The sequence below is a fragment of the Fukomys damarensis genome, unplaced genomic scaffold (assembly GCF_012274545.1).
Source record: "Fukomys damarensis isolate Sample0158 unplaced genomic scaffold, DMR_v1.0_HiC HiC_scaffold_9, whole genome shotgun sequence".
In the NCBI taxonomy this organism is placed as follows: domain Eukaryota; kingdom Metazoa; phylum Chordata; class Mammalia; order Rodentia; family Bathyergidae; genus Fukomys; species Fukomys damarensis.
This window is the reverse complement of record NW_022900921.1, coordinates 21,836,316-21,864,309: the sequence shown is the minus strand read 5'-3', so window position 1 is coordinate 21,864,309 and position 27,994 is coordinate 21,836,316. Positions and strand designations below refer to the sequence as shown.

Below are 27,994 nucleotides of genomic sequence, written 5' to 3'. Positions count from 1 at the left end.
GGCACAGTATTTGCACACCCTGTGTTATACATCAAGCCATTTCCAGATGACTTGTAATACCCAATACAGTGTAAATGCCACAAATAGTTGTTATGCTATATTGTTTAGGGAATAATGACAAGAAGAAAGGTATGTACATGTTCAGTACGGATTCATTCTTCTCCCAAATATTTTCAATTTGCAGTGGCTAAGACCCCAGGGGCAGAACCCAGGGGTGTGGAGGGTGAAATGTACTGAGCTGGGTGTTCTGGATCGCACACTTGGCACTCAAGCTGGCACACTGCAGTCATTATGGTAGCAGCACTGAGTCCATAGGGCTAAGATCTCAACAGGCTAAAGTCCCTGCAGGGCTGCTCGTGCCTGGCCCCGTGGCTGGTGCACTCCCCAAGGATACACTGGCCTGGGGCATTCTTCACATCATCAGCAGGAGCAGAGGTCGTGTTCATCTTCTCTGCATTGGGGAACTGGCTCATGAGCTGCATCTGGAAGTCTTCCCTCCGCTCATACTCCTTCCCACGGTAGATGAACACTTTGTTCTGTAGAGAGATGACACCTGTCAGAGATGCCAGGCCCCAGTGTGGAGGATGGGGCCCAAGCAAAGCCAGGAGGCTTCCTTCCAAAGGAAGGGAAAGGAGGAGGAGCTCAACCCACTGACCTGCTGGGCACACCACTTTATGCAGACTGGTTCTACAGGTAGAGAAGATTGTGGATACGGAGAACTTTCTTCTTTAAACCATTCCATGTACAGCTTCCAGCATAATTACTCTCTCCACATTTATACATGTCATACCCTCTTGGTTGACATGGGCATAACATTTCCCTCCTGCCTTTAGCAGACCATGTGAGCTGGGTCTGTGGGCTGGCAGGGACCAACATCCAAGTCCTTCTTTACAGGCCGCCTGGTCCTGAGCCCCTAGAATGCGCTTTATTCTTCCCTGCTCACATTTGCCTCTTTTATACCAGAAATTCCCAATCAGGAGTGATTTTCCTTCCCCTCTCAGGAGATATGGGCAATGCCTCCTATGCAGTGAGGTTTGAAAAGTCACCTCTGCTTCATCCAAGAGGACCTCACCGTCCACCCTTACCTGTGCCCACAGTGTTCACTGCCTCAGCCCACTGCGATTCCACATCCACTGGTAGAGATTTCCTCAACTATAAAGTCAGTCAAGTGAGGTCAGGGATCAGATTTGCTATTCCCTCTGACACTAGGATTGAGCCATAGAATCACAGAATGGAAAGAAGCCTATAGGTGACTTCATGTAATCCCTTACAAGTGGATGGAGAAGCCTCTAGAGCAGCAGTGATGCTCCTTGAGGGTCCCCAAGACCTTTTCAAGGACTCAGAAGACCAAAGCTATTTTCATAATAAAACCGTTAGTTGCCTTTTTACTCCCATTCTCTCATGAGTATATGGTGGAGCAATCCAGAGGCTGTATAGTATGGACGGCAGCAGATTAAAAATGCAGATAGGGAATCCCACTGTCTTTCTTAAGCCAGATATTAGAAAGCTGCAGAAATGTGAAACAATCCTGCTACTTTCAATGATTTTTTTAAAACACTGAAATGTGTATACATTTTTCTAAAATATAACTCATACCAACATGTGATATTTTATTTTTAAATACACCACCTGATATTTAAAAATTTCTGCTTTTAGTTTTCATATGATATATGCACATAGAGATAATCTACAAACTTTTCTGAAATCTTCAGTAACTCAAGTGAGTAAAGGTCTGAGAACTCTGCTCTGTAGTAACTCCTGGAGAGCAGATGTCCTCCAGCCTCTCAGACGTCTTTATATCAGCGATGGGGAGCTCACCGCCTCTTGAGACAGCTCTAGTTGTGAGCAGAAACAGCAGGAGGCATCTGTTGGGGCTGCTGGCAGCACCCAGCTCACCTTCTGAGCCGTGCCCTTCAGAACACAAGCTGATCTTCAAAGCACACAGGGACATCGAGATGCCAAGGCCCCGGAGCCTAGTCTGATGTCTGGATCACTTCAAACTCACCCGCAGAAAGGTGGGGAATCCCTGACCATAGTATCCAACAGCAAAGTAGTCTGGTTTGGGCCTGAGGATTTTCATGATATTTTCATAGAATTTTGCCTGCTGATTCTGAAAGTAGAAAACACAATTTATGATAATGCAGATGTGTACCCAAGGCACACTTAACGCAAAGAGTCCTCAGGTAAGGCGTTAGCATTATACCAAAACCAATGTGGCAAATGCATAAAACAGCATTTCAGTGGCTATGTCTGTAATCATGTAACAGCTATGTTCACGGTGTGTCAGGTACTGTTAGTCACTCTACCTGTACTAGCTCATTCTTGCATCATTTTTGGGACAATCCCATGAAAACCTCCAATTTATAGTGAAAGAAAATGGTACCTCAGTGAAGCCAGTGAGTGTGGAACTGAGCCTGCTCCCTGCCATAGCCACTGTGTCCCCAACTCCACACACACTCAGCTGCGTATGTGTGAAGGATATTCAAATAGATCAGTGTGTCTGGATGGAAATGTCGTCCCATGTGTGCATACCTAATACATCTCATCAATTCTAACATCTATAAAAACAGTTTGTATTTTACTGTATACTTTGGGGCCTCTTACATTGCTATTAGTCTAAAGAAATCATGATGTAGCACACAGGCACACACACACGTGTACATGAACATACATGCCACACACAGGGAAAAGCATAGCTCATGTATTCAACCTGTTACGGAAGTTCTATGTGGAGCGAGATGGGTGCCTGTGTGACAGCACTATTGTGCAGGGTGTGTGCATGGGTGTACTGTACGTGCGTGTACATAAATGCATGTGTTTGAAGGCACGACTGCCTCCAAGTCCATCTTTGCAGATGTGTATGTGGGGCAGATGTTAAGCGTCTCAAGGTGCAAACACAGGAGTATTTTTGCATCAGATCTTACACGCGATGAAAACAGCTAACAACTTGGCTGCTTTTTACAAGATCACCAGATTTCCCTCCTCCAAAAAGCTATCAATCATCTCTCAACATTCTCACTCTCATTTCAGAGTTTCCTGGAAATGTCTGCACTTGCCTCTCTCAATGGGTTGAGAAGGTGTCCTGGGGTCCTGCAACTCAGACAGCCAAGAAATATGTGGGGGGTTGTGGGGAGGAGGGGGAGCAGCCAAAAAGTTCTGCATCTCTCCCAAAGAGGCCAACTGGGGCCAAGGCCAGGCGTCTGTCTGCAGCACAAGTGGAGCCCCCCTACTTTCCTCATCAAGTCCTGAGCATCAAGATGCTAATGGAAGAAGCCAGATGGGGAGCATTTGAATGTGATTTATCTGTTTATCAAAAAGCACAAATTTGTGTTTGTATTTAATTGCTTTAGTGATTTGTGAAGCTTTTACTGCAAATGTAGCACAGTGTTTACTGTGCATGTAGCAGCAGCAAGCAGCAGCACCAGAGCCGCACAGGAACCAGCCGCTCCATCCAACTGACCCGAAGGGAGATGCAAGGCTCACCATGGCCTCACATAGGCCCTACCACATTCTTTGTCTCATTTCTAGTCCTGCCTGGTCTCCTGCCTTCCTTGCCCCAGCCCCCAGCTTGTAGGGCAGCAGCCTCCCGTGAAGACCCTTACCAGGTTCAGGCTGAGCAGCTCATAGTCGAAGATCTCCATCTCATACTGTTCGGCCAGTTCCTTGCACAGACTAATGGCCTCTTCCCACATCTACAAAAGGTCACAGAAACAGAGGTTAGGGGACCCCCCCCCCCATTCTTTCCACAGCCTTTGCTGAGAAAGGGCTTCAAGCTGGCTGTGCCCCCTGGGTCTGAGTTTCAAGCCTCATTCTGACCCAGATCCACCTTCCATGCAGAGAGAGCCAGGGGCTTCCTGGGAGGATGACCTTTCCCTGGGCTCTCATCCTAGCTTCTTGATAAATAATGGAGTGGGCTAAACATTTTATTCATATGTTCTCTGGTTCTTCCTAGCCATTCTGGGCAGTAATTAACAGCATCCCTGTATCCCAGGCGAGAAACAGGGAGAAGCAATGCTACCTGCCCCAAGTGCCATGTCCAACCAGAAGGAGGGCCAGGATGCAAGCACAATGGATGTGATTCTGTTTCTTAAGGGTTTGGTAAATTAAACCTTTGCCTCCTCCCACTTCCCTGGTTGCAGGGTGAGCAAGGGGATGTTGGTCACATCTTCCAAAGAGAAATGGTTCACAGAGAAATGAACAAATAGCCTGAGTTCAGAGAGTGTCTAGGGACAAAATTGGGAGTAGATCTCAGATTCCTTGAAGTTGAGTACTGGGATCTTTCCCACCTGCCAATCCTGTTATTTCTTTTTATTTTTTTGGTACCAGGGATCGAACTCGGGCCCTTGCACTTGCAGGGCAAGTAGCAGAACCATTGAGCCAAATCCCCGGCCCTCAATGCTATCATTTCTTAACAGGATGATGTGGTTGTGGAAATAAGTGGAGGCAGCACAGAGATGGTGATGCTAGAATATTTTTAAAGAATGATTAAAATTGTATTGTAGTAGGCCTGTCTTTGCCATTTTTAAAACCGAGTCTGAAAAAAACCCCAGGACATGAGCAATCTTTATTCTGTGCCCTGCGTAGGCCAGAAGCCAAGATCATCCCACCATCTTAGATTCAAGAGGGCCAGGAGTCTCCTCAGACAGGCAAGAGAGACAGTCAGTCTCCTCAGACAGGCAACTTCAAGGGATCTCCAATATATATCACTCTGGATTTGAAATGGAGAATGTTTCTAAATGGAGAGCAGGGTGAGGAGAGAGAGGAGGTTGCCAAAATGCAGTGTGAGCTTTGAAACAGAAGTGTCCTTTATGCATCCAAGCATAAAAATAAATAAATCCCAGTGCCGAGTGGAGGTGCCATGGCTGTAAACCTGAGGACAGCTTAGTGAGTAGCATAAAAATGCTTTATGTGCCAGAAGGAACCAAGTCTACGAGCTTCCCCCTGGACAAGAAGACTGTATAGCAAGGCGCCTAGTTAGGCAAGGGGATTGTTTGGCTCAAGCACAGGCCTTTGCCAACTTCCCACCATAACACAAACAGGGTGACAAAATGCTCTCCCTGTGTGTTAAGAGATCACTAAAAGACCAGGGAAGGGGCAGGGCAGGAAGTAAGATGCCCAGGAGTTCCTGCTCATCCCCTTGGGAACTCTGACACGCTCTGGCCTATCTGAGCCTTTTTATCTGACAGGCTGTGGCCTATCTGAGCAGCGACTTGGTTCTGAGCATGTTCATGGGCACTGATGTAGGCAGTGATGGATCAGAAGCAGAGACAGATAAGAAACAAGCTTTGCTGTCATGGCAGCAATGGGTGAAGAATGGGCATCATGGATGTAAGTGTTGGGTTTTAAAGGAGGAACAGGCATCCATCCATGGGGTGATGGCAAGTTGCACTTGTGGAGAAGAAAACCACTGTATATGTGCACCGGTGATTCCCTGAAGAAATGTGGAGAAAGCAAGACGAAAACAGTGGTAACAAGTTTGGGACTCTTTCTAGAAGTTTCCAGAGAAGTGGCTTTCAGGGTGACCTATCCCTGCCTCTTCTCTGCTCCTAGAGTATGTCGACACCACCCTATTTCTTGCCTTCTCCCTCATAACCACACAGTGCAAAGGGCAGCATGCACAGTTGGTAATGATTGATAATTAGACAGTTACTCTCGGAGCTTGGGGCTCATGCTTTTGTCCTCTTTGGTCAGCACACAGTGGGGTGAATTGAACACAAAGCTCAACAGGTCGTTCTGGAGTTCTCACACTCTGGCTGACTTAACCAGCCAATGAACAGACAGGAAGCTCTGATATGATGCCCAGCAGGGCTGGAGGCTCAAGGGACCGCAGAGTCTCTGCCCTCAAGAGGCTTGGAATTGTAAATTATAAAAGTAGTCTTTTCCAACTGCTCAGCCCTTAGGGAATTTATAAGCCCTAATGCAGACATTACCTCATTTTATCTTTCCAGGGAAGGTGGAGATCAGACTAAGACAGATGCAATGAACAGCACTGACAGGACAGACCACAATTAAGTGTTAAGTGGTGTCCTGATAAACTGTAAGATAACTGGAAATTCAGCAGAAAGACAAGATTGTAGGTAAGCTGGAGCCTTGAGAAAGGCTTGATAAAAGAAGTGAAGCCACTGGGTAATAATAATAATGAAAATTTAACAAGGTGTTACCATGTACCAATTCCTGTGCTAGGTGTGGTATGTGTGCTTTCTCACCTCATTTTCGCCCTACAACTAGAAAGTAGGTACTAGTAGTACCTCACTATGGTGGATGGGGAATTGGAGTCTCAAGAGGGAAGGCAAAGAGTGGGTGGTAGAGAAGCAAGGGATGGACTCCAGATGTCCAGGAGCAGAGCCTGAGCACTTAGTTGCCTGCTACGACACATCCCCTCAGGACAGGCGATGGGCTTCCTGTAGTCTTCCAGGTACTGGAGCTGGTCGGTCCAATCTCCTGGTCAAACCCAACCAAGAACCTTTGCTATTTAAAGATCAAGGATGTCACCATAATGTCTTCCACCCACTCAGTCTGTTCATTTATCCAGCATGTATTCACTGGTCCCTCTGTGTGTCAGCTTCCGTTTTAGCCTCTGCGCATCCATCAGTGGACAAGACCAAGCCTTTACTCTCACAGCATTCTACAGTGGGAAGCAGACAATAAACAGGTAAAGCCAAAATGGACAAGCTGATTTATTATAATGACAAGAGCTTTGAAGAAGCAAGAAGGGTGATCAGGGCAGGGTGGAGGTGGTCTGGAAAGGCCTCCTTGAGGGCGTGACATCTGAAAAAATCCAAATCAGTGAGAAGAGCCAGCTCTTTCCTCCACAGGAAAGCCATGGAAGAGGAATGCTCCAAGCTAGTAAAAAGCAAGTGCACAGGTCTTGAGGTTAAAAAGAGCTTGGCATAGAGCGCATGAGAAAGAGGAAACATGGGAGGGATGAGACAGAGAGGCAACGAAGACAGAGATCATATGAGGCTTCACAAATCATGGGAAGGATTGCATAATTTAAGTAGAATGGTGGAGTCATTGAGATGATTATAAGGCTCCAATATATGTTTTATGATCATCTTATTTTGTATATGAAGGATAATCTGTTAGAGTCAATAGAAGCAGCAGAGAAACTGCTTATGATCCATTGTGGTATCCAGGTGAGTGATGTTGGTAGCTTAGATGGAGATAGAAAAAAGTGATCAGATACAGGATTTGGGAGGACAGCTGGCCAGACCTGAGGATGGACTGGGTGGTGTGGAGTGTGGGAGAAAACTGTCCTTCCCAGGTACTGGGATCCTCACAGAGATAAGATAGGCAGGGTCAGATTACCTTTCCTTTATCAAAGTAGCCTATGATGGTCTCATAGAGCGACTCTTTCAGCTGCCGGTGGGTCTGGGGGTGCTGATGTCCAGTCTGCATGACCTGTGATGCACACTGCTCATCTGACCACTGTGAAGAGAGGACATTGAATCACATGGGGCCAAGAGCTGCCAATGGCAGGTGTCTTCCCAGGACTAAAGGAAGAAACCACCTTCCCTGGGCCCTTTTTCTCCTCCATGCCAATTTCAACTCAGTTTGGGAGCTTATTGCAACAGGGGGAGGCTCCCTCATGGGACATGAGTGCCAGAATTTCTGGAGTTTTCCCTTCAGCACCTCCAGTTCCTAGAACAAATGAGTGAATGAGGGATATTAGAAACGCACCAACAAGGAGTGAGAGGAAGCTTTGTAAACATCCTCCCCTGGTGGTGTGTGCCCGAGACAATGGGTGTTGGTGGGCGGGGGCTAACTTACAATTTCCATTTGTGAAATGTGTCCTGACTTTTGCTATGTTGTACTTATGAGGCTCTCTATTGACTCACTGTATATACTCTGTAAGGATTTTTTTCTAAACCCTGATACGACATGGTCCCAGCTTCAAAAGCCAAGGAGATCATTCAGGCTTTGTCCGGCTACAGCAAAGTTTTCAAGAGAAGGAGGCAGCTCACTGGGCATGCTAATGATTTTATTGTTTTGATTCTATGTAACACTGCAAATCGTATCTCAGGGCTTATTTTTGCCAAATGTAAAGGTCACCGAAAACCTTACGTGATTAGGTGAAGTAGGGCAGAGAAACATACAGCCAGGTCAAGGTTTTAAGTCTACTGAGAATCAAAATTTACTTGGCTGATGTTTTCTCTTTCTCTTTTGTCAACTCTTCAGCTTACTGTGAGGATCTGCTGGGGATCTCCTCCATCCAAAGTGGCAGTACCTTGAGAAGCCAGGTGTGAAGAAGCAGCGTGTAGGCAGCCTCTGTGTAATTGTCACAATCCAGGTGAAGATCACGGAGTTTGTAGAGGTACCTGTTTGGGGGAAAATATCCTGAGCTACCAGGTACAGTGATAAGGAGGCAGGCAGCAGGCTGTCTGTATCACTGAAAGCTCCCAAAATCCTTGCCATCACTGCCCTAGATCATTGAATTCACACGACAATCCTGGGAGATAGGTCCACTGTGGATTTCCATTTTTAGAGGAAGAAACCATGGCTTACAGAAGTTAGGAACTAACCTGGGCAGCATTTAACTTGCTGATGAATAATCTGGCCAATGCAATATGGCAAGGAAGAGAAATAAAAGAAGACCAGATAGAGAAGTCATCAGAAATCATCTGCTAATCAACAGAAAAGCTGTGTTGGGATCAGCACTCTTAATCACTGTGTGATTCCAGAAGCAAGAACAAGTCACCATAGCTGTAAGGGGCAGCTCCAACCTTCTCTTCAGTGTTCTTTAAGCATAAAGAAAGGGAAAAAGGAAGCTGGTGAGGGGCTGGAGAGTGGTTATCCACATGAAGGCTTTGAGCTGTCAAAAGGAAAATTCTACTATTAAATGACAAACCACATTCACATATCCTGTCCCTTTGCAAAGTGACATTCTACTTCTGAGCCCTGGGATGACAATTCAGTTGACAAGGTGCTGAGAAGAGGAACAGAAACAAACAGAACTGCAGTAAATTCTTAGATAATTGATCTAGACTTGGTATTAATAGGCAGTGAATTCACTGCTCTGTGCCTTAACTGGCTTATCTGTAAAATGGCAAGGGTCATAGAATCTACCTATAGATTTGCTCAGCATGTAAAGGGCCAAGCAGACTGTGTGTTCCATATAAAGGGCTCCATAAGTGGCAGCTAGGATTGCTGCTTGTTACACTGAAAGGGATTAGCCCGTGGCTGGCAACAAGCAATGGCAGCTGTTATCTATTATCATAGTGAACTATGTTTTCCTACAAAACATTCACTCCTGCCTTTGCTGCAAACAGACTCCAGAGCCAAAAGAGTCAATGCTTTGGTGACGTGCATGTCATTAGGGTCATTTATTTACACCCAACTCTTGGCAAGCTGGTGAGGGTAACAGGCTTGAGTTTTCCTGTGGGAGGAGAGAGCTGTCCCATGCTGCCAGGATTTTGCCCTGACCCACTTTCTCCCTCTGGGCAGAATGGGCTCAGGCTTTGATGCTCAGGCTTAGGTTCCAGTTACAGGAAAGACTTTCTGTACAGAGCTGATGTCCAGTGTCCCCGGCCACATAAAATGTGATTCATGAGCTGAAAGTTGACTATCTGACCTCAGGCTAGGGACTATGAAGGATTTTGAGGGGAAGAAAAGCCACTAGGATTCTCTAGTGGCCTTTTGTTCATCCTGGGTGCTGAGCATTGAGGTTGTACCAGACAGTAGTATGCTCAATTAGGCCCTGTGATTTGGATTTGGGATTTATGGTCTAAAAGAGACAGATGGGAATCAAATCGTCAAATGAATAATTACAGAAATGCAATTGTGGTAAATATTTTGAAGGAGAGGTCTATGGACTACAAACTATATTTATCCAGGTAGAGGGAGAAGGGGCTTTCAGAAAGGGTTCTGGCCTGATAGTTGAACTGGGCTCTGAGAGGGAGGAGATGAGTGGAGAACCATCAGACAGATTCACTCATTCATTCAATAAGTGAGTGTTTTATTGTCATATATCATATCAATTTATCCTTCCAGCCTCACTCTTACAATGAGGAAACCCAGACCTACATTACAATGTCCAGAGCCAGAAACAGGTAAAAGCAGGTGTCTCATTTGACAGGGTTGGAATATTCTTTTCATTCTCCTTCCCAGCCCAAGACAATGTTTTGCTGGTCAGAGTTATCAGTGCAATTGAACAGGGCCTCCAGGCCGTGTGTGTAATTTGGAAACACCTGTGTGTGCACGCATGACTTCATCCTGCTTTATCTCTTCCTACCCATCCCCCTTCCCCTAGACCTCTAAGAGTCTGGGACCCCAAACTGGGAGGAGGTAGCCCAAAGGGGAACTTGTCTATAACTCTCAGCTTCTGTTTTGACCAACAGTGACCTTGCTCTTTGTTAATTTGAGATTTGATCACCTCCTACAGAGCCCAAAGGAAGACACCTCAATGAGTTTTCCCCAGGACATTGAGTCAGATACTTGCAGGTGCTTGAGTAAGGTGGGCAGTGGGAATAACCATAGGGAATAGGGACAATCTCATGACCACAGGGCTTTAATTAAGTCTAGAAAGGTCACTACCACCCAGTTCAGATGATGGCTGGCAGAATAGAATGAGGTCCTGGAGTTGCCACACTCTCTGAGTTTTTTAGAAGGAGATGTTGGCTTTTATATAAAATCTCTGGATTTAAAAATTTGGCAACCAAAGCCAGGCATGGTGGTGCATGCCTGTAATCCCAGGACTCGGGAGGCTGAGGCAGGAGGATCACTGTGAGTTCGAGACCAGCCTGGGCTACACAGTGAGTTCCAGGTCAGTCTCAACTACATAGTGAGACCCTGTCTCAAAAAAAAATTTTTTTTGTTTTGGCAACCAAATATAAAAATGTTTTTAAATAAGGTGTCTGCCAAATAGAGCAGGTTTTCAGACTATACTTATGCTTACAATGTCTGGTTTGGGCAAAAATGGCTTTCCTTGATTACTATACTTCCCAAATCTCCAAGTTTGTGGAAGTCTGGGATTCACCAACTGTGCTTCTAAAATGGGAAAGAGAGGCAAGAGGTTGGAGTGGAGGAACCATATGCCAGGCATGTTATCTTTAGTATCTCATTTAAACCTCAAAACAGAAGGTCGAATAGAAACATTACACAGAAAAGGAAACTTCAATCAACTACTGGAATAATCTACCCAGGGAAACAGTCTATCCGGCATCACAAGGTAAAGACCTCAGAGTCCAAAGATTTGTGGCAGCACAACATGTCATGCCTAATGATGCTATAAATAACCAAAGCTCAGGATAACCTATGGACTTTTTTCCCAAATACTTGTTTCTACTTCTGGAATAATGTTAAACTAAGTGTCTCACAATATCTGCATTGCTTTCAGTTAGGACTTGCAGGTTCTGCCCTTGGATGGAATAAGCCAACTCTTATAAATATTGGGTACCTTAACCGCTGGCTGTTTCCTTCAGGAGTACTGTGCAAAGGTGTATGTCCAAGGAGTCTATTGTTGTACTGTTTATTGTAGAACAAAATCAGAAAGAACCTAAATGTTCAACAATAGCAGACTGGCTATATCAGGTGGCATACGTCAGAAAGGTAATTTTTTAGTTTTATTAAAAATTATGTTGAGACATTATCACAGAATTATTGTCATGTAAAAGAGAGTGAAGAATGAATTATGAGTAATACAATTTCATTTTTGCAAAAGGTAATGCATGTATAGAGTTTGATGTATATAGAGACAAAAACGGTCTAGAAATAAGAATGGGTTATGGTAATTCATTTCATTATTTTGTTTTGCTTGTATTTTATGAGGTTTTTTTTTTTGTTTTGGTAAAATGTATTATTTTTGTAATGAGTAAAAAAAATAACAATTATACTTTCCAATAAATAAAAATGCCCAGAAAGAAGCAGGCATTATGCAACTTGACATTTTTTTTCCTTTCAAAGCCAGGCTATCCAGTGTCCTTTTCCACATTCCTGGACTAACTGGGGCTTCCCACATTAGAACAAAAAATGCAAATGCAACTCACATCTCAAGGCACAAAATATTTATGTTTAAGGACAGTGGGTACAGCAGGACAACACAGAGGTTGGAAAACTCCAAGTGGATTTATGGGGCTGATTATCAGAGAATGGAAAGAGCCTGGGAAATTATAGGAATCAGAACACAGAGGATCTCAGAACCAAGAAGAAGGGTTTAAATTCTATGTGGAAGGCAGCAGGGAGCCACCAATGGATACTGACCAGGGGAAGTATCATAGCAGGTCTGAGTTTCAGAAAATAAAATCTTACCTTATGTACATCTCTTCCCGGTTGTTATCTTTGTAGAAATTCTAGTTGGGGAGCAAAAACAGTGATGAGTGTTTTTCTTTACAGAGCTGTAGGGGTAGAGAATGCTGTGATGGAGATAAGAAAATGATATCTGGCTGTTTACTATCTGAGCCCTGAGATGGGAGCAAGACATTCACCTTGATGACTGCATCCAACAGCTTCCTTGGGAGAATCTGCTTTGCAAGTCACTTTCTTGACTATAAAGGGATACAGAGCCTGTCTCAGTCATCACATATGAGGGGATGTAGAGTTGAGCTATCTGCTGGGCTGAGAGGTAGGCTGCTGAGACTGAGCAGTCTCCTTTGACAAAGTCCACTTTGAAAAGCAGCCAGCTGAGCCTTGATAAGCTCAGGCCATTGAGTTTCAGGGACCTGAGCTGGAAAGTGAGTGATAGCATCTCTGGCATAATAATAGATGGTGACTCCGGACAGCACAGGGTTCTCAGCCAAGGTTCTAGGGAGCTGGGTCCCTCCTATTCCAGCTCAGGGCTCATTTAGACTGGAGGTGACCCAGGCTCCATCCACGAGAGATCCCAATTCTGTGAAATTTTAAAACAAATCTTTATCTACTCAGAGCCAGTAGGTTCTGAACCAATTTAAGATCCAAATCAGGGGCAAACTCTAATTCAATCTGACACACTCAGGTGTACCTCAGAGTGCGGCGGGTGACGTATGCCAGGGCACACAGTGGGGGTCAGATCTCAGGACCTAAGCTGCAATGACACCAGCCCCTCAACTACCATCCACCACTGAGACCCCTTCCCTGACACTGAGTTTGAGTCCCACACCAAAAAGTAGTAGGGGCTGACTGCTTATAGATCTGCACGTCTCAAGCATTCTCTCTGATCCTGCTCTGACTGCAAAAGGTCAATTTCTTTGCCCAGCTTCTGGCTCTCCTTAAAGAAATGGCTCAATTCCTAGAAAACCCCCTCTTCCTGCTCTTTATGTAAATTGGAGCAAGTGGAGTTATTAGAACTGAATTCCTTTCTGCTGTAGTCAGGAGTTTTAAACTCCCCTCAGCATTTAGGAAAATCAATGGCAGTACCTTAGCTGTTAAAAGAGTCCATATAAGGAAGGAAGGTGCACAGCAGAACTCAGGGACAGGATGCATATTACTGGAGCTCTGAGAATGGCAGGGGGTGAGGTAGTGGACGCCACATGGGCTTTGGCTAGTTTTCCTCATTTAAACCGTTTTAAGATGGACAGAAAGCACTGTGGTTCCATCTCCTGACCATGTCACACAATACCTGAGGGAGGCATTTGGGAGCTGGCTGGTGGGAGCTCATATAATTCAAGCATTGAGATCTTGTGTTTGGCATTAGCTGCTCTGGTTACCCTGCTCCCTGTAATTTTCTGTAAGCTCTAGTTTGTAGTGTTACTTCATTTAGGCAACTAGTACATGTTGAGCATTTAACTTCAGGCAAAGACTGCACAAACGAATAACCTACAGGCCAGTATTTTCTCCATGGAACAGAGAAGCAAACTAATAGGTCAGAACATCTCCATGACTGATCTATTCCATAGATTATCAAAGGCTGGATGAGAACCCTTGAGCTGTGCAATACCAAGGCTCCTCCTCTTAACCGACTGCTCTACTATGTTCTTTCCTGGGGAGATTAAGTGATAAAGAGGATACTCATAATGCCCACTTCACCTATGGGGAAACTGAGTCATAGGAAGGCATCATCACGGAGCTAGCAGATGGCAGAGCAGGGGTTTGAACCCACATTTGTCTGACTTCCAAAGTCATTAGTAACACTTCCCTACGAAGTAGTGGGACTGGCAGCTAGGCTGCCCCTGGACTCGGGCCCCCTTGGGACTGTAGGGAGACCCGCCCACCACACACCAGCAGGTTCACAGTGCAACTCATGCGGTTATTTTTGCTCTCATCTGTCATCACATCCCGGTAATCCAGCAGCTTCTCCAGGAGACCTTTGACCAGGTTCACAAAGTTCTCCACAGACTTGGCGATTGTTGGGTGCTCTGCAGCACACTCCATCAGGCTGCGGACAGACAAGGCTGTGAGTTCAAGGCCCTGAACATAAGTGGGTAGGGGTCAGCACAAGCCAAAGAGCCCAGCAAATCCAAGCTTCCCTGATTCATGAGTTGGCTCTCTCTGTTCATCCCTACCTGTGCTTATCCACATAGTGAAGCAAGTATTTATTTTTTGCCATCAGAATAGGAAAAAAAATTAAATAGAAAATCTTCTACTGTGGGCATAATGGTTACTACTGTGTGGGCAATAGTTATTTTCAAATACTCAACATTGTGAGTGTATTAGGACAACTTTTGGGGGATAGCAATTTTCACAATATCTATCAACACTTTAAATGCACATAGTCTGTGACCTAACAACTCTACTTCAGGGAATCTCTTCTACAGAAATATTCTGAGAAGTATGCCAGAATATACTTACAGGACTTATAAATTGGATCTAATAGTGAAATAGTTGGAACCATCTTAAGTGTCCATCAATTACAAAATGGTTAAATAGATTAAGATAGTTTCACAAAATGTAATTATCTGAAGCCATTAAAAAGTACTGGAAAGATAAATGTATTTTGACATGAAAAGTTCTATAAAATATAAAGTCAAATGAGATACCTAAGCCACTTTTTAAAATGTAACTGATGGCTTAGGTGCGTTATTTTTCACATCTTATAAACATATGCTCATTTAATCTCCCATCATAGTCTAATGAGGTAGGACTCTTGTAAATGGGGAAACTAAGGCATAGAGAGGTCAGCTAACGTGTCCAAGCTAACAGAATTGGTTAATATCAACAGCCTGTCTCCTGCATGTGTCTCTACTACCAAACACTCTTATGTAGGTACAAATGCACCTGGTGACCTTCGGCATATGGTCAGAAAGGATACACACCAAATGAGTAATCATGGTTGCTTCTGACAAGGGGCCTAGCTGGAGAAACAGAGGAGGAAAGTCTTCATTTTTCTATTTGAATATGGGTATGTTATTTGGAAAAATTTAAAACATTCATGTAACATGAACATTCAAAAAATTTAAAATGAAAATGTAAAAAATTTGACATCTTAAAAGCACCTAGTAGTTGTTAGGTATTATGTAAGGCACAGTATGGTCAGGGAGAAAGACATCAATGTGAGAAGAACCACGTCTACCCTCAGGTGGCCTGCAGGCTAATGAGGGAGAGATGAATGGCTTAAAATTTTGATAAGTGGAGACATTAATTATTTATTCTGTGCCTGACCCTGTACTATATTGATCCCTTTTTCTTAAGAAACCTTCCCTGGAATGCTGACTGGTAAAAGTGTCCCATCCACTTTACATATGAGGAAATCAAAGCTCAGAAAGGTTAAAAGGCCTTCCCAATGCATCCTAGTATTAAGTTTAAGTGATGAGTTTGGGAATTGAATCAATTGCTGTTCACCTTGGGGAGTGTTCTCCCAGAGACACTGCAGCACATTTCTCTGGGGCGACAAGCACCACTCAGGCTATATGGTTTGCTCCAACCACTTGTCTGTGGTAGTATAAGTCCCACAAGCCCTTAGCAGGGTAAAGGGAGGAAAGTAAGGACTTTGGAAGTCATTTTATCCCAGAAGTCACGCCAGGCTGCAAGGAGGCTACTTTGCAGACTGGCTGGGACCAGACAAATCAATCTTTGCCCTGAGAGAAGCACCTGTTCCCCTGTTGTGAGTGGGAGATGCAAACAGCCCTGTGATTTAGGCCTGTCTGGCTCAGTCACAGCTGTGCCTGCCTCCCTCTGGGACAGCCACTTCCAGGGATGCTTCCCACCTCAATTGCAGGCTGTGACTTTGCAGTGTTTGTTGTGGGATTTCTCACAACCTCCCAGGCAGGAGGCACTCAAGGTCTGACCTCAGACAGACCAGGGGCTCACACCCTGGCTCCATGTTCAAAAGGGACGCTTTTACAAAGCCCCATGCGCATTTTAGTCCAACGATCTTGGAATCTTCGGTGGGACATAAGCAGCACTGTCTAATGTTTTATGCTGTCTAGATATTCCAGTGTCTGACTAGGATTAAGAACCCCTAGCTTCATCCAGAGTTTTGCAAACGTCACTGTATAAGGAAATCACCTGAGCACTGCTGTAATAGATTCAGATTCACCAGGCCTACACTTAGGCCTGAGTTTCTCCTTGCTATACAGCTCTCAGAGATGCTAATACTGGTGGGCCCACGGGTCACATTTGAGAAGCAAATGTTTCGAAGAATAAGATCTTGGCTTTTTTGTTTCTCTAACCTTAGGTGTAAGTAAAAGGGCTGCTCATACAGTCTAGAACTGACGAGAATAATGGGGCAATTAATTAGAAATCACTCATCCTTATTCATCCATCAATCATCCCTCCCTCCCATATGTACTGTTGTAAAAAGGAGGAATTCAGAGACTGTGAAGACCCTGACTTCCATGTAGATCCAAGTCTAGCAGGGGGGAAAAGCAAAAAGATAAAAATTAGCCATAATTTATAGTGGTACTACCCTTTACTGAGTAGTTGTGGCTTAACACACTGTGCTAACCTGTTTCAATGATTATCTTGTTTAATACCTACAAAATGTCTTCAAGTAGGAAATGTTATAATCCCTAAATTATATATGAGGCACATGACCCATGGGACTGGGTTCTCTCAAGATTACATAGATGTTTCTTTCTTTTGAGTTACATAGAGGTTGGAAGCAACAATGAGAAAGAACTATTCAGAGGAAGGAGGGGAGCAAACACTCTTCCACTGCCTCTGCTGTGGCCTTGGGGTGCTGGAGAGGGGCTGACCCCTCTCTGGAAGTGCTGCGCATTCAGCATGGAGACCTTCAGAGGGAGGAGTTGGCTCCACCTTCTGTCAGTGTGGATAGAGATGGACTTGCATTCATTCCTTTAAAAATTATGTGCAGAGATTCCACCTCACCCCACAAAGAATGGCTGCTATCAAGAAATCACACAATAACAAATGTTGGCGGGATTGTGGGGAGAAAGGAACCCTTCTCCATTGTTGGTGGGAGTGCAGACTAGTGCAACCACTATGGAAATCAGTGTGGAGATACCTCAAAGAGCTTGGACTGGAGGTTCCATTTGACCCAGCCATCCCTCTGCTGGGTATCTTTCCAAGAGAACTAAAAGAATCATATCACAGAGAAGTATGTGCACCCATGTTTATAGCGGCACAGTTTGTAATAGCTAAATCTTGGAAACAGCCTATTTGCCCATCCGTTGGAAACTGGATAAAGAAGTTGTGGTTTTTCTATAAAATGGAATATTACTCAGCCATAAAGAACGAGAAAATAGATTCATTCATAGGAAAATGGATACATATTGAAGATATACTTCTAAGTGAAATAAATAAGTCATACATGTGTAAATACCGAATAATTTCCCTGGTGTGAATAATTTGCAACAATGCATAATATTCTAATAAGATTACATTAGACATTTAGAAATGGGAAGAAAGGAGCTAAAGGTGCAGGGAAGGTGTGATGGGTAGGGGAAGAACAAAAAGGGAAAAGAAAAAAATGTGAGAGAATGAAAAGATGAAAATAAAGTGTTTGTAGATGGGGAGGGGAGGAGGGGGTGAGGGGAGGGCAGAGGTAAGGGGAAAAAATGAGAATCAAGACTTCCCATGTAGAGGTACACGATCCCAACAATGAATGTAACTGTACTGTATCCCTAAAATGTACCAATAAACTCAATAAAATTAATAAAAAAAATTATGTGCAGAGTCTCTACCTCTTATGAGACAGCTCCTCTTCCTACTGAACTGGGTTAAGTAGGGTCCAGGACCAGAATACACATCTTTGGTCTTTCTCAGCCTTCCAGTACCCTTGCTACTTCTAGAAATAGTCCCAAACATTGAATACAAGCAGGCAGGGGTTGTCTTATTATTCTACCTATTATGGAACTTGTAATTTAAACCCAATTTGGATTAATGAGAGTGTGCTCTGAGAGATCTGAGGGCAACCAGGTCTAAGGAGCTTGGAGGAAGGGCTGGAGGAACTGAGATAACCAGCCCAGCGGAAAAAGATAGGTAGGATCTTGGCTTCCAATAAGTATAATGCTACCTGCTGAATAACAATACTGGGTATTGCATCTGCACTCTACCTATTAGGTATCAGAGACTATGCCAATAACGTAAAACTAAAAGAAAAAGAATGACATCATGCTCAGCATTTTACAAAATTTGTCATGTGATTCCAACAGAACTGTAAGAGCTAGATAATAATTTTACCCCTAGTTTGCAGATAAGGAAACTGAGGCTCAGAGAGGTCAAACAAAGGAGCAGGAACTGGATATTCTGAATGTTCTGAAGAGGCATGGACTCCCTGGGTTGGGCTTGATTAGTTTTGTGTAAGGAGCATTCACACCTCTACCTTAGGAGGAAAATAATGAGCTGCCTTTAATTTCCTCAACCTCTAAGGACTCTTTTTATAAATAATCACTGAGGAAGGATTTGAAAACCCTGCTGATAGTCTGAAGACTACCACAGAGCCCCATCCACTTATAAAAATGGAAATTTCCAGTGCTGTACATGGTTCCACTTCTGGTCAATATTTAGATTTTCCTTTTTGGAACTTTAAGATAAACAGTGACTCTAGCAGAATGTTGTTTCTGCCCCAGTATGGTCAGTTTCAGTATCCACTGGAGAGGCAGACAGTGGTTTCTCCTTCCAGTGCGTCTAGTTTGCATTTTAGGTACCTGGAAGAGCTGTGCATAGAGACAAGGGCCAGGGCAGAGCCAGCTCACACCAAGCTGCCTGGACTCCACTCTGCCCACTGGGCTCTGATGGGCTGGACAGGATGGAGAGCTCACTGTGGGGTTCAGAGCAAGGTTTTTCTTTTCCTTTTATTATTAAATATTTAGAAAGGATTGGGGAAAGATGAATCCTAACCCAGAATTATATCAGAGCATCTTGCAAATCAGAGAATATACAGCTAGGGGAAGTTTGGGATGCCTGGCTGCATTCCTAACCCTTGGGAAAAGTCATTTTCTGGGCAGGGGGGCGATTACCAGGCTGCCAGAGACAGAAACTGGGAGTCAGGCTGAGGGACTGAAGTATATTTATTAAGCATGTACCTGCTGTGTGCCAGATGCTTTATAATTACCCAGCCTTCAAAGTAACCACAGGGGCTTATTATTATCATTTTGAAATGGGGATACTGAGGCCCAGAGAGGTTGTGTGATTTGCCCAGACTCATGCAGCTGCAAAGCAGGGCTAAGATTAAGTCCAATGTCTTTCTCCAAAGACACACACACATGGCCAATGAGCACATGACAAGATGCGCAACATCATTAGCTATTGCAGGAATGCAGATCAAAACCACAACGGGCTATCACTTCTCACTCTCTAGGATGTCTCTAATCGATAAGATAGAAATTAGCAAGTGTTAAGAAGGGTGTGGAGAAACTAGAGCCCGCCTATATTGCCAGTGGGGATGTATATGCTGTTGCCACTTTAGAAAATAGTCTGGTGGTTTATCAAAAAGTTGAATATCTCAGTATTTATATTGCCATATGACCCAGTGATTCCATCCTTAGGTATATAGCCAAGAGCAACGTATGGATTTATCCACACAAAAATCCGTGCACGCATGCTCACAGCCAAAAAACCCCCGGCAATAACAGCCAAATATTCAACAGCTGAGTACAGAACAAACAAAATTAGTGAACAGACAGTGGATTATTATTTTTCAATAAAAGTGAAGGGGGTCTAGGGATGGAGAAAGAAGGGAGAGAGAGGAAAAAAGAAAGGTTATACATAATATTTATAATTAATATAGATATGTAACATAATTATACAGAAGATTATATACAGATATCCATTCCTCACCATGAATGTATTTGTTGTGTACTGTAAATGTGTGCTAGTTAACAAATTAAACATAAATAAAATACTGATGCATGCTACATGGCTAAACCTTGAAAACATCATGTTACCTGAAAGAAGTTGGTCGCAAAAGGTCATGTATTGCATGGTTCCATTTAAATGAAATACCCAGAGTATGCAAATCCACAGAGATAGAAAGCAAAGAGATGGTTCCATGGGGCAGGGGAGATGGGAGAGTGTATGTGGAGCGGGTGTGGGGCCAAGGGTACGGTTTCATCTGAGGAGTAATGAAAATGTTCTCAGATCGGTTGCCATGATTGTTGCCCAGCTCTGTGAATATATACATATCAAAAATCAATAATTGTGCACTTCAGGTAGATTGCATGGTATGTGAATTTTTTTTTTTTCAATAAAGCTGTTAAAAGAAAACCCTGTCCTCACTCCAAATGGCCTTGGGCGCTGTCAGCTGTCCTCTCCCCACTCCAGGCCTGGACACTAGAATCCTACAAAGATTGGTTCAGGTCCCTGTTTGTCCTTTTCATTAGCTTTTCCTACCTTCTGTGGACAACGTTCTGACCTCTCTGAGCCTTAGGAGTCCCCTCTGTGAAACAGGGATCCAAAAGAGTAAGTTTGATCACAGGTAATAACCAGAGAACACTTAGCACAGTGCCATTCATTGCAAGTGGCCTATCAATACTGGTTATAATCACTATGTGGCAAGAATCTAAAAGGAATAGTAGCAATAAAAATCATCCCATGTTTAAGACATAAATTAGATGTGGGCATTGGCAGATTCTTTCTTTCTTTCTCTGTTTCTTTGTTTCTTTCTCTTCTTTTTTTCTAACACAGAAAAGTTTCTTTTTGTCTGGTCCACTCCATCAATATCAAAGAAATAGCCATTTCAGAGAGACAAATAGGGTTTCTTCCCCCAAAACTAGGAGATTCTCCAGGACCCATGAACCTCTACAATGGTCTCCAGTGTAGGGCAGGTGCTCGAGGGGTTGGGGGGTTGTGTACGGAGCATAGAACTTACATTGATTCCAGGAGCTGCATGTATTGCTCATCCCCTCGGCCCCCTTCCACCTCATGGTCCAGCTTCAGGATGATTTCATTCTCAAACTGAAGAAATAGGAGATGAAAAACAACAATAATAATATCAGAAGGCTGAGTGTCAGTGTTAGTCAACTCATTCTTCTAAGTAAAGTTTGAGATAGGTAGGATGTGTGCTGAGATCTAGGAATGCAAATGGCACAAGGAACTCTTCTGCATTTCAGTAGTGCCCAGGTGATGGGTGCTGGAGCAGAAAGATGTGGGAGAGAGAGATGCAGAGAAAAAGAGACAAAAACACACACAGCCACACCAGAGAAGGAGAGAGGGATGGAGGGAGATAGAGGGAGAAAAAAAGAGAGAGGGGGGAGGGAGAGATGGAGGGAGGGAGGGAGGGGGCTGGCTTGGTCTGTAAGAGAAGAACAATAACATTTATGATTTTTTTCTATATTCAAGGTTCAAAAAGGATTTTGGATTCAGTATGCAGCAAAATGGTTGAGGCATCTGTGTATGATAAAAAGAAATGGTGAAGAGGGCAGTATTTGTCGTGTGGAGACGCGAGGCAGGGGCAGGCATGCTGTCCTCTCCCTGGTCATGCAAGTGCAAATGTTATGTGCATCACTGCTGGTGGGAAGAGAGGTTCATTGTGTGCTCTATGCTAATGCATTTTACAATAAAACAAAATGTGCCAGGACTTCTGGGGGTGGGAAGGCCAGAGGGGAGGAGCAGCTGCTAAGCACTGATGCCTGAGAGGCCTGGAAGGACAGACAGAAGAATGCGCTATCCTGGGACCCTGAACCAGTTCTAGGAGGAAGTGCCAGTCCAAAACTCTGTCCTTCTAAAAAACTCTTACATGTGACTGGGATTGGATGCTTACAGAATTATTATTTGTTTGTTTTCTGAGACGGGGTTTCACTGTACATTATTCAAAGGTCAGTTAAGAAATTTTGCAGAAGGATAAAAAAGGAAAAGGGAATTCCCAGCACTGCAGAAGCACAGAGGTGCATGATGGAATCCTACATCTGTAGGCAATGGCAAGTTGACACAGGCAGCCATTATTTCTGCCTGCCTAGTATTCCTTTCTCCACAGTTTGGCAATCACACTAGCCCTAGTGTCAGTCTGTGAGGCTCAGGTGGTCATGCTTCCCTACTACCAAGTGTGGACACCAGACAGAGGCCTGGCTCCTAATGAGCGTATTCACTTCCCAGAGCCTGGAATCAAGAAAGGCCCAAGCCAATCCAGTTAAGAGTCTAATCTGAGGCTTTGCTGGAACTCTTAGAAAAAAAATGTCTTTCTGCTGAACTGCAAGATGGAAACCTGTAAGCCTGGGGCTGCTATGGATGACCATAATGAAGGAGTGACCTTGGAAATAACATCAGTACAGGAGAGAGCAGAAAGTGATGGAGAGAAACTGAGACCTAGTACAGTTTTGGGGCCCCTGGATTCAGCAATAACTGAGTTTTCTCATTTATATGAATGGATGTATGTATGTACACACAAGCACATGCACACACACATACACACACCAGCTGATATAAACTGGAGTTTAACCTGGAATTTTGTTTTTAACATGGAATGACAATAACAAGACACGAAGCAAGTACCAGCCTTTAGAGTCAAGATTGGTGGCAATGGTAATGGTCAGAGATCAGACTGCTAAGTGACCAGAAAGCAAGGTACCCTGTATAGTTCCACCAAATCTTGCTGCATTGAAGCCAGAGAATGTTTTGGGGCCACAGTGTTGATGTCAAGAAGCATTCTGCAGCGTGGGGACTGTTGTGTATTCAGCATATTTCCTTGAAAGACATTACAAAGTCTTTTCCATATGAATGCTATTCAGAGTGGGTTGTACTGTTTTAACCCCACACCCGGAAGGGCCCACCCAAATCGTACGGCCCTCCTCCTCCCACTCATCATTAACAAAGAAGCTGGCACCTGGGCAGGGGAAGGGGGTCCTTGGCAAAAGTCATCCAGATCAAAGGAGGCCTGGAGACTCCTGGCTCCTATCTCAGTTTAATTCACTTTCAGTCTTCATAATATCCTACAAGGCTTGGAGGTCTAGGGTCACCTTTGAATGTGAAAATCCATGACAAGCAGCCAGGCCTTGGCTCGCACAGCCTTCAGTAAGTGTCGGCTATCATTACAGATGAAGAAGTGAGGCTCTGAGAATATAAGTGACCTGTCTGGAATCTCAGATGAATGGCGGCGAACTTTTTGCAGGGTCTTTCAGTGTATAATTGATGGCGCCCAATTGAGTTGGAATGATAGAAGGCAGGCACCAGACTCACTTTTCCCTCAGGCTTACAAGTCATCCATGATGCCTCCGGTCCCTCACTTTTACACACTACGAGTAATGAAAAGAACAGAAAGGCCTGTAGTAACAGTACAAATGGGAAGGAATTGTCTGAGAGTCCCCACAGGTGGGGAAGACTTACTACAAGAGATCACCAGGACTGGAAAGATGAATAGGGTTGTGATATTTGGGAAGAGGAAGGGCTTGCTAGGTGGGGGAAATAGTATCAGCAAAGGTGTGGACTTAGCAAGGTGGAGAAAAATGAGGAGTACAGTTCAGCTGGAGCAGAGACTTGCAGAGAGAAAGAAAGGAAAGAACAGAGCTCTGGGAAGGCAGCTATCATCAGGATTTGGGTGGCTAGTCTGCAAATGAATTATGCCCCTTATAGGATGCAACTCATCACGCATTTTATGTGTGTTAATTAGAGTGCAGGGTCAGAATTTGGGGGCCATCATACTTAGGGATGTCTGTGCATTAAATCTAGAGAAGAAACTAACAGAGCTGAGGCTCTGTAAGAGCAGCTTTTGCTATTTGGCTGGCTGTTATTTAATCCCTCTTCCTGTCCCTCCGCCACATTGGGAAAGGGAGGTTGTCTTTATAACCTGCAGGGTCATGATTGGCAAATATTTCCTACCAGTTAGTGCCTATTTTAGGCTTTGAGGACAAGAGGGTCTCTGTCACAGCTACTTGACTATGCTGCACAAAAGCAGGCACAAACAACACATCAACAAACTGACACGGCTGTGTTTCAGTAGAGCTATTTACAAAACAGGTGGCAGGATGATCTGGTCCTTCAGGCTATAGTTTGCCCACCCTTGTCAATGCAATGGGTGTCATAGTGGTCCTAGTTTGGAGGCATTAGGGAGAGCAGAAGGGGATTCTATATGTAGAGCACAAGAGAAATTCAGGAGCTCAAGTGTGCACTGAGCTGGCTTGGCATATTATCACTGCTAATGTTATTGTTATTACTGCAGAATGGTGCTAAAAAGCAGCTTTAGGGGAGAAAACCAGCATTTTTTCTTGTCTGAGTGGTTCACTGGGAAATGCTGGCACCATTCCTCCTGATGAGATGAACTTCTTTGGAGGAAAGAAGTGGATGGGGTAAATAAGCACTTGTCTCGGGGTCACAAAAGAGCCTGCCAGGAGGGAAATTGCAGGGTGCCAGAGAAAGAGCAGAGTCATACGATGCCACGCAGTGTCTGAGCCCTCCAGGGTGGCTAGAGAGCTAAGGATATCCCAGGACAGGTGCTGTGCTCAGGAGTGGCTATGACCACAGGCCTTGACATTAAAGAGACTTGGCTGAGTCTTGCTTTGCCATTTTTCCCAGCCATGCGACAGTGGGCAAGTTAATAAAATCTTCAGCTGCTCAGTGTTCCCACTTATTAAATGCAAACTTAAAATCGCACCTACTTTCATTGTGGCACTGTAAGGAGGTAATGGGAAATCATGTGTAAAAGGCCATGACACTTGGCACATGATAGATGCTCATAACAGTTAGGAACAGTCATCTTGGCCTGCTGTTGTCACCAGCAGCATCATTATCCCATTTAATCTTTACAGTAGGCAAGAGGGCTGGGTAGGATCCCTGATTCATATGTGAGGAAGCTAAAATAGGAAGTGTGTCTTGGGTTTCAAAGACAGATGAACTTGAACTAAGGGAGACCCTACGCCCAACATAAGCATTTCCTAGAGGTACTCTGCTCTGTCATGATGACAGGCCTTATCCCCATCATTGTCATTACGAAGAGTTTATGATGTAGCTTTACTCTTCCAGGTTAATTTCATTTGCACTCATGGCTTTACAGTTACATTCCTTCATTGCTCCTCTCTTCACCTCATCCTTGCCAGGTGGAATTTGCCAGGGAATATCCACAGATTGCTTTCGCAGAAGTCAGGCTCTACTCAAGCCAATGTGAATCATAAGAAGCCTAATCAAGAATAAGGGGTGACCCCCACAGGCCCTGATGTCCTGAGCAGGCCTTGGATTTTCTCTTCCAGCTGTGACTCACAGGTTCTCACATTTGCATCAGGTCTTCCCTATGCATTTCTGCAGCCTCTCTTTAGAGGATCTGGACTATTTACCTCCTTCCATTTACTAGAATGTTTTTTAATAGGAGCCCAGCCCCCACTGAAGCGAGGAATTTAGGATACAAGAGCTCTTCTTCCTGGGTTTGCTGCTGACTGACGTGGAAAAGGCAGCAATGATGACACAGGCCTCCATTTATGAGATTCGTGAGGGAGAGCAAGGATCAAGCTGTTTAGAAAGAGGAGGTCATATTTCAGGTGCATGGTCCTTCTCTCACCCAATGGTTTAGATATCATGCAGCAAGACCAGTTTTCAAATGCAACCCGCTGGCCTCCAGATGTCTGATCTGGGGTTCACTCCAGTTCTGGCTATCAGGGCTGCGTGGGGTTTATGCTGGGCCCCCTTGCCTTCGCCCTTTCCTGGGCACACCCCTCATGGCTGCTCACTAAGAGCCTTAAGCCACATGCTGGGACCTGCTTATCTCGCAGCTGGACTCCAGCTAGTTTTCGCATCACCATCTGTCCCATTTGTCAGCCTCACCGTCCTGTCCCTTTGGTAAGGGAGCAGCAAACTGAAGCAATTGGGGCACATGCTTGCAATGAACTCATACAGGAGTGAAAAGCCCAAAGCTGAGCCCATCTATGGAAAATAGGTGGCTACATGACACAAAGGGAATCCGTCAGGGAAGGAAAGTCACAGCAGCATCCAGCCTCTGAAGGCATAAGGCTGCCATTAATCTGTCAGGTCTTAATCTAGACAGTGACCAAGTACTTTCTCTGTTTCAGATGTTGTGTATCATTAGGTATGTCAATGTTTTCTTTCCACACCTGTTTCCAGGAATTCTTCTGAGACACCTGTCACCTGGGGCGATCTGAGGATAAGTAATCTTTTATCTGATTTTTGTATGCCTTCAAGTACTCTCAAGCTTCACAGATCTGCTCTACCCTTAATAGGAAGTGGATACTAAACTGCTTCCACACACTTAACCTAGGTCTTCACCTCCCACTCCCCTGACCCAGCTGGCCAGATCTCATCTCTTTCTGCATCTGAACTCCTCAGCCTGATTTCCTTTAAGGATCTTTGCAAAGGAGACAGCTGCTCACTGATCTTTTTTGGGACTAGGAGCTCCCATTAATATCCAAGGGGAAAAACATTCCTCATGGAGGTACCATCTTACAAAACTAGTCTCTTATTCCTCTCAGAGCAACTTTTTTTTTTTTCAAAGTGTGATTGGAAGAATGGTGGCTCCAATAATATTTTTTTCTTTTTTCTTTTCTTTCTTTCTTTCTTTCTTTCTTTTTTTTTTTTTTTTTTTTTTTTTTTCTTTTTTTTTTTTTTTTTTTTTTTTTTTTTTTTTTTTTTTGTACTGTGGATTGAACTTGGGACCTTGCCCTTGCCCTTGCGAAGCAGGCAGCAGAACCACTGAGCTAAATCCCCAGCCCTCCCATAATATTTCTTCAAAAATAAACTGGAGAAGTTAAACAGGTCTGCTTGCCAGGGGACATCCAAGTTCTTGACTGCTTTAGAATACACTGGGAATCTCCAAGCCAGATTACAATGCACAGTGGTGTCCAAGGTATTTAACCTGAGATTTTTTCCTCTGGAGCATTTTTGTTGGATTAGTGTTTTCTGAAACACACGTGAGAAAACACTGCACTGCTGGATGGCTTTCTTTACTGCAGCTGACACTGACTGTGACTCTACCGACACTTGGATGGTTCAGTGATTTCAGTGTGGGTTGGGGAATGGTAATGACCCGTGCATTGCAGTCTCTGCTCTGCCACTTTCTAGATATGTGACTTTGGACAAATGATTTCCTCACTCTAAGAATCATTTTTTCACCACCTTTAGGATGGGAAGATAATGTTAATGTCAGTCATTGCCGTCACCATCATCACTCTTACTGGTGAGGTGGAGGAAGACACTGATAATGCACAGGGGTGACTATAAAGCAAAGTGGTATAGTAGTCATCCTTTGGGTAGATAAAATGATAGGAAAAGGGAGCAAAGCTTTCTTAAAGGACATGGCACTTGGAATGGGCTCTGCGGGGTCAGAAGGAATTTGGAAGCCACTGGCAGGCAGGATTGTGAACACACAGAGATGACAGGAAGAGGGTCCCTGGGGTGGGGGTAAGGCCATGCAGGTGAGCTGCAGGAATGCCTGAAGAATGGGTGAAGTTGGGGAAGAGGAGAGGGAATGGTCAGGCACTTCAAAGGAAAGCCAGAGCTGGGTGGACCTTGATAACAGGGTAGAGGGTTTGGACTTTAAAGGGTGGAGACTAGAGAATCAATGGGCAAGGGCAATGACCCTGAGAATGGTGAGGAAGGGCAGTTTGGAATCTGCTGCCCTTTCAGGACACATTTTATGAAAAATTTTTTGGTGGTAGGGCCATGGTATGGAGGGAGAGGCAGAAACACTGGGGGAGAAAGGGACAGGGAGGAGCCCAGTTAGTGGGGAGACTAGGCGAGAAGTCAGGGCAGAGAGGAAGAGGGAAGGACTTGAGGAAAGTGCTTGGGCAGCCTTGATGGCACTTAGAGA

At 44.4% G+C, this 27,994-nt stretch overlaps 1 protein-coding gene and 1 long non-coding RNA gene across 4 annotated transcripts in view; one reads left to right on the top strand and one right to left on the bottom strand.

Annotated features, from left to right (window-relative positions):
- Positions 1–8,253, top strand: part of LOC104860883 — a 54,127-nt gene extending 45,874 nt beyond the window's left edge. Inside the window, exons 2-3 of the long non-coding RNA XR_779837.1 lie at positions 6,563–6,652; positions 8,179–8,253. This is a non-coding gene — a long non-coding RNA (uncharacterized LOC104860883). The remainder of the gene's footprint in view (positions 1–6,562; positions 6,653–8,178) is intronic.
- The window catches only part of Dock2 (dedicator of cytokinesis 2), a 418,217-nt gene that overhangs the window by 31,162 nt on the left and 359,061 nt on the right, over positions 1–27,994 (bottom strand). For all 3 annotated transcript variants that reach the window (XM_010622200.2, XM_033761620.1, XM_033761619.1), the window contains 8 exons: positions 21,122–21,207; positions 14,131–14,287; positions 12,247–12,287; positions 8,228–8,318; positions 7,309–7,428; positions 3,603–3,692; positions 2,006–2,110; positions 395–536 (listed from right to left, as the gene is read on the bottom strand). In XM_010622200.2, the coding sequence (XP_010620502.1) occupies positions 395–536; positions 2,006–2,110; positions 3,603–3,692; positions 7,309–7,428; positions 8,228–8,318; positions 12,247–12,287; positions 14,131–14,287; positions 21,122–21,207 (832 nt within the window). The remainder of the gene's footprint in view (positions 1–394; positions 537–2,005; positions 2,111–3,602; positions 3,693–7,308; positions 7,429–8,227; positions 8,319–12,246; positions 12,288–14,130; positions 14,288–21,121; positions 21,208–27,994) is intronic.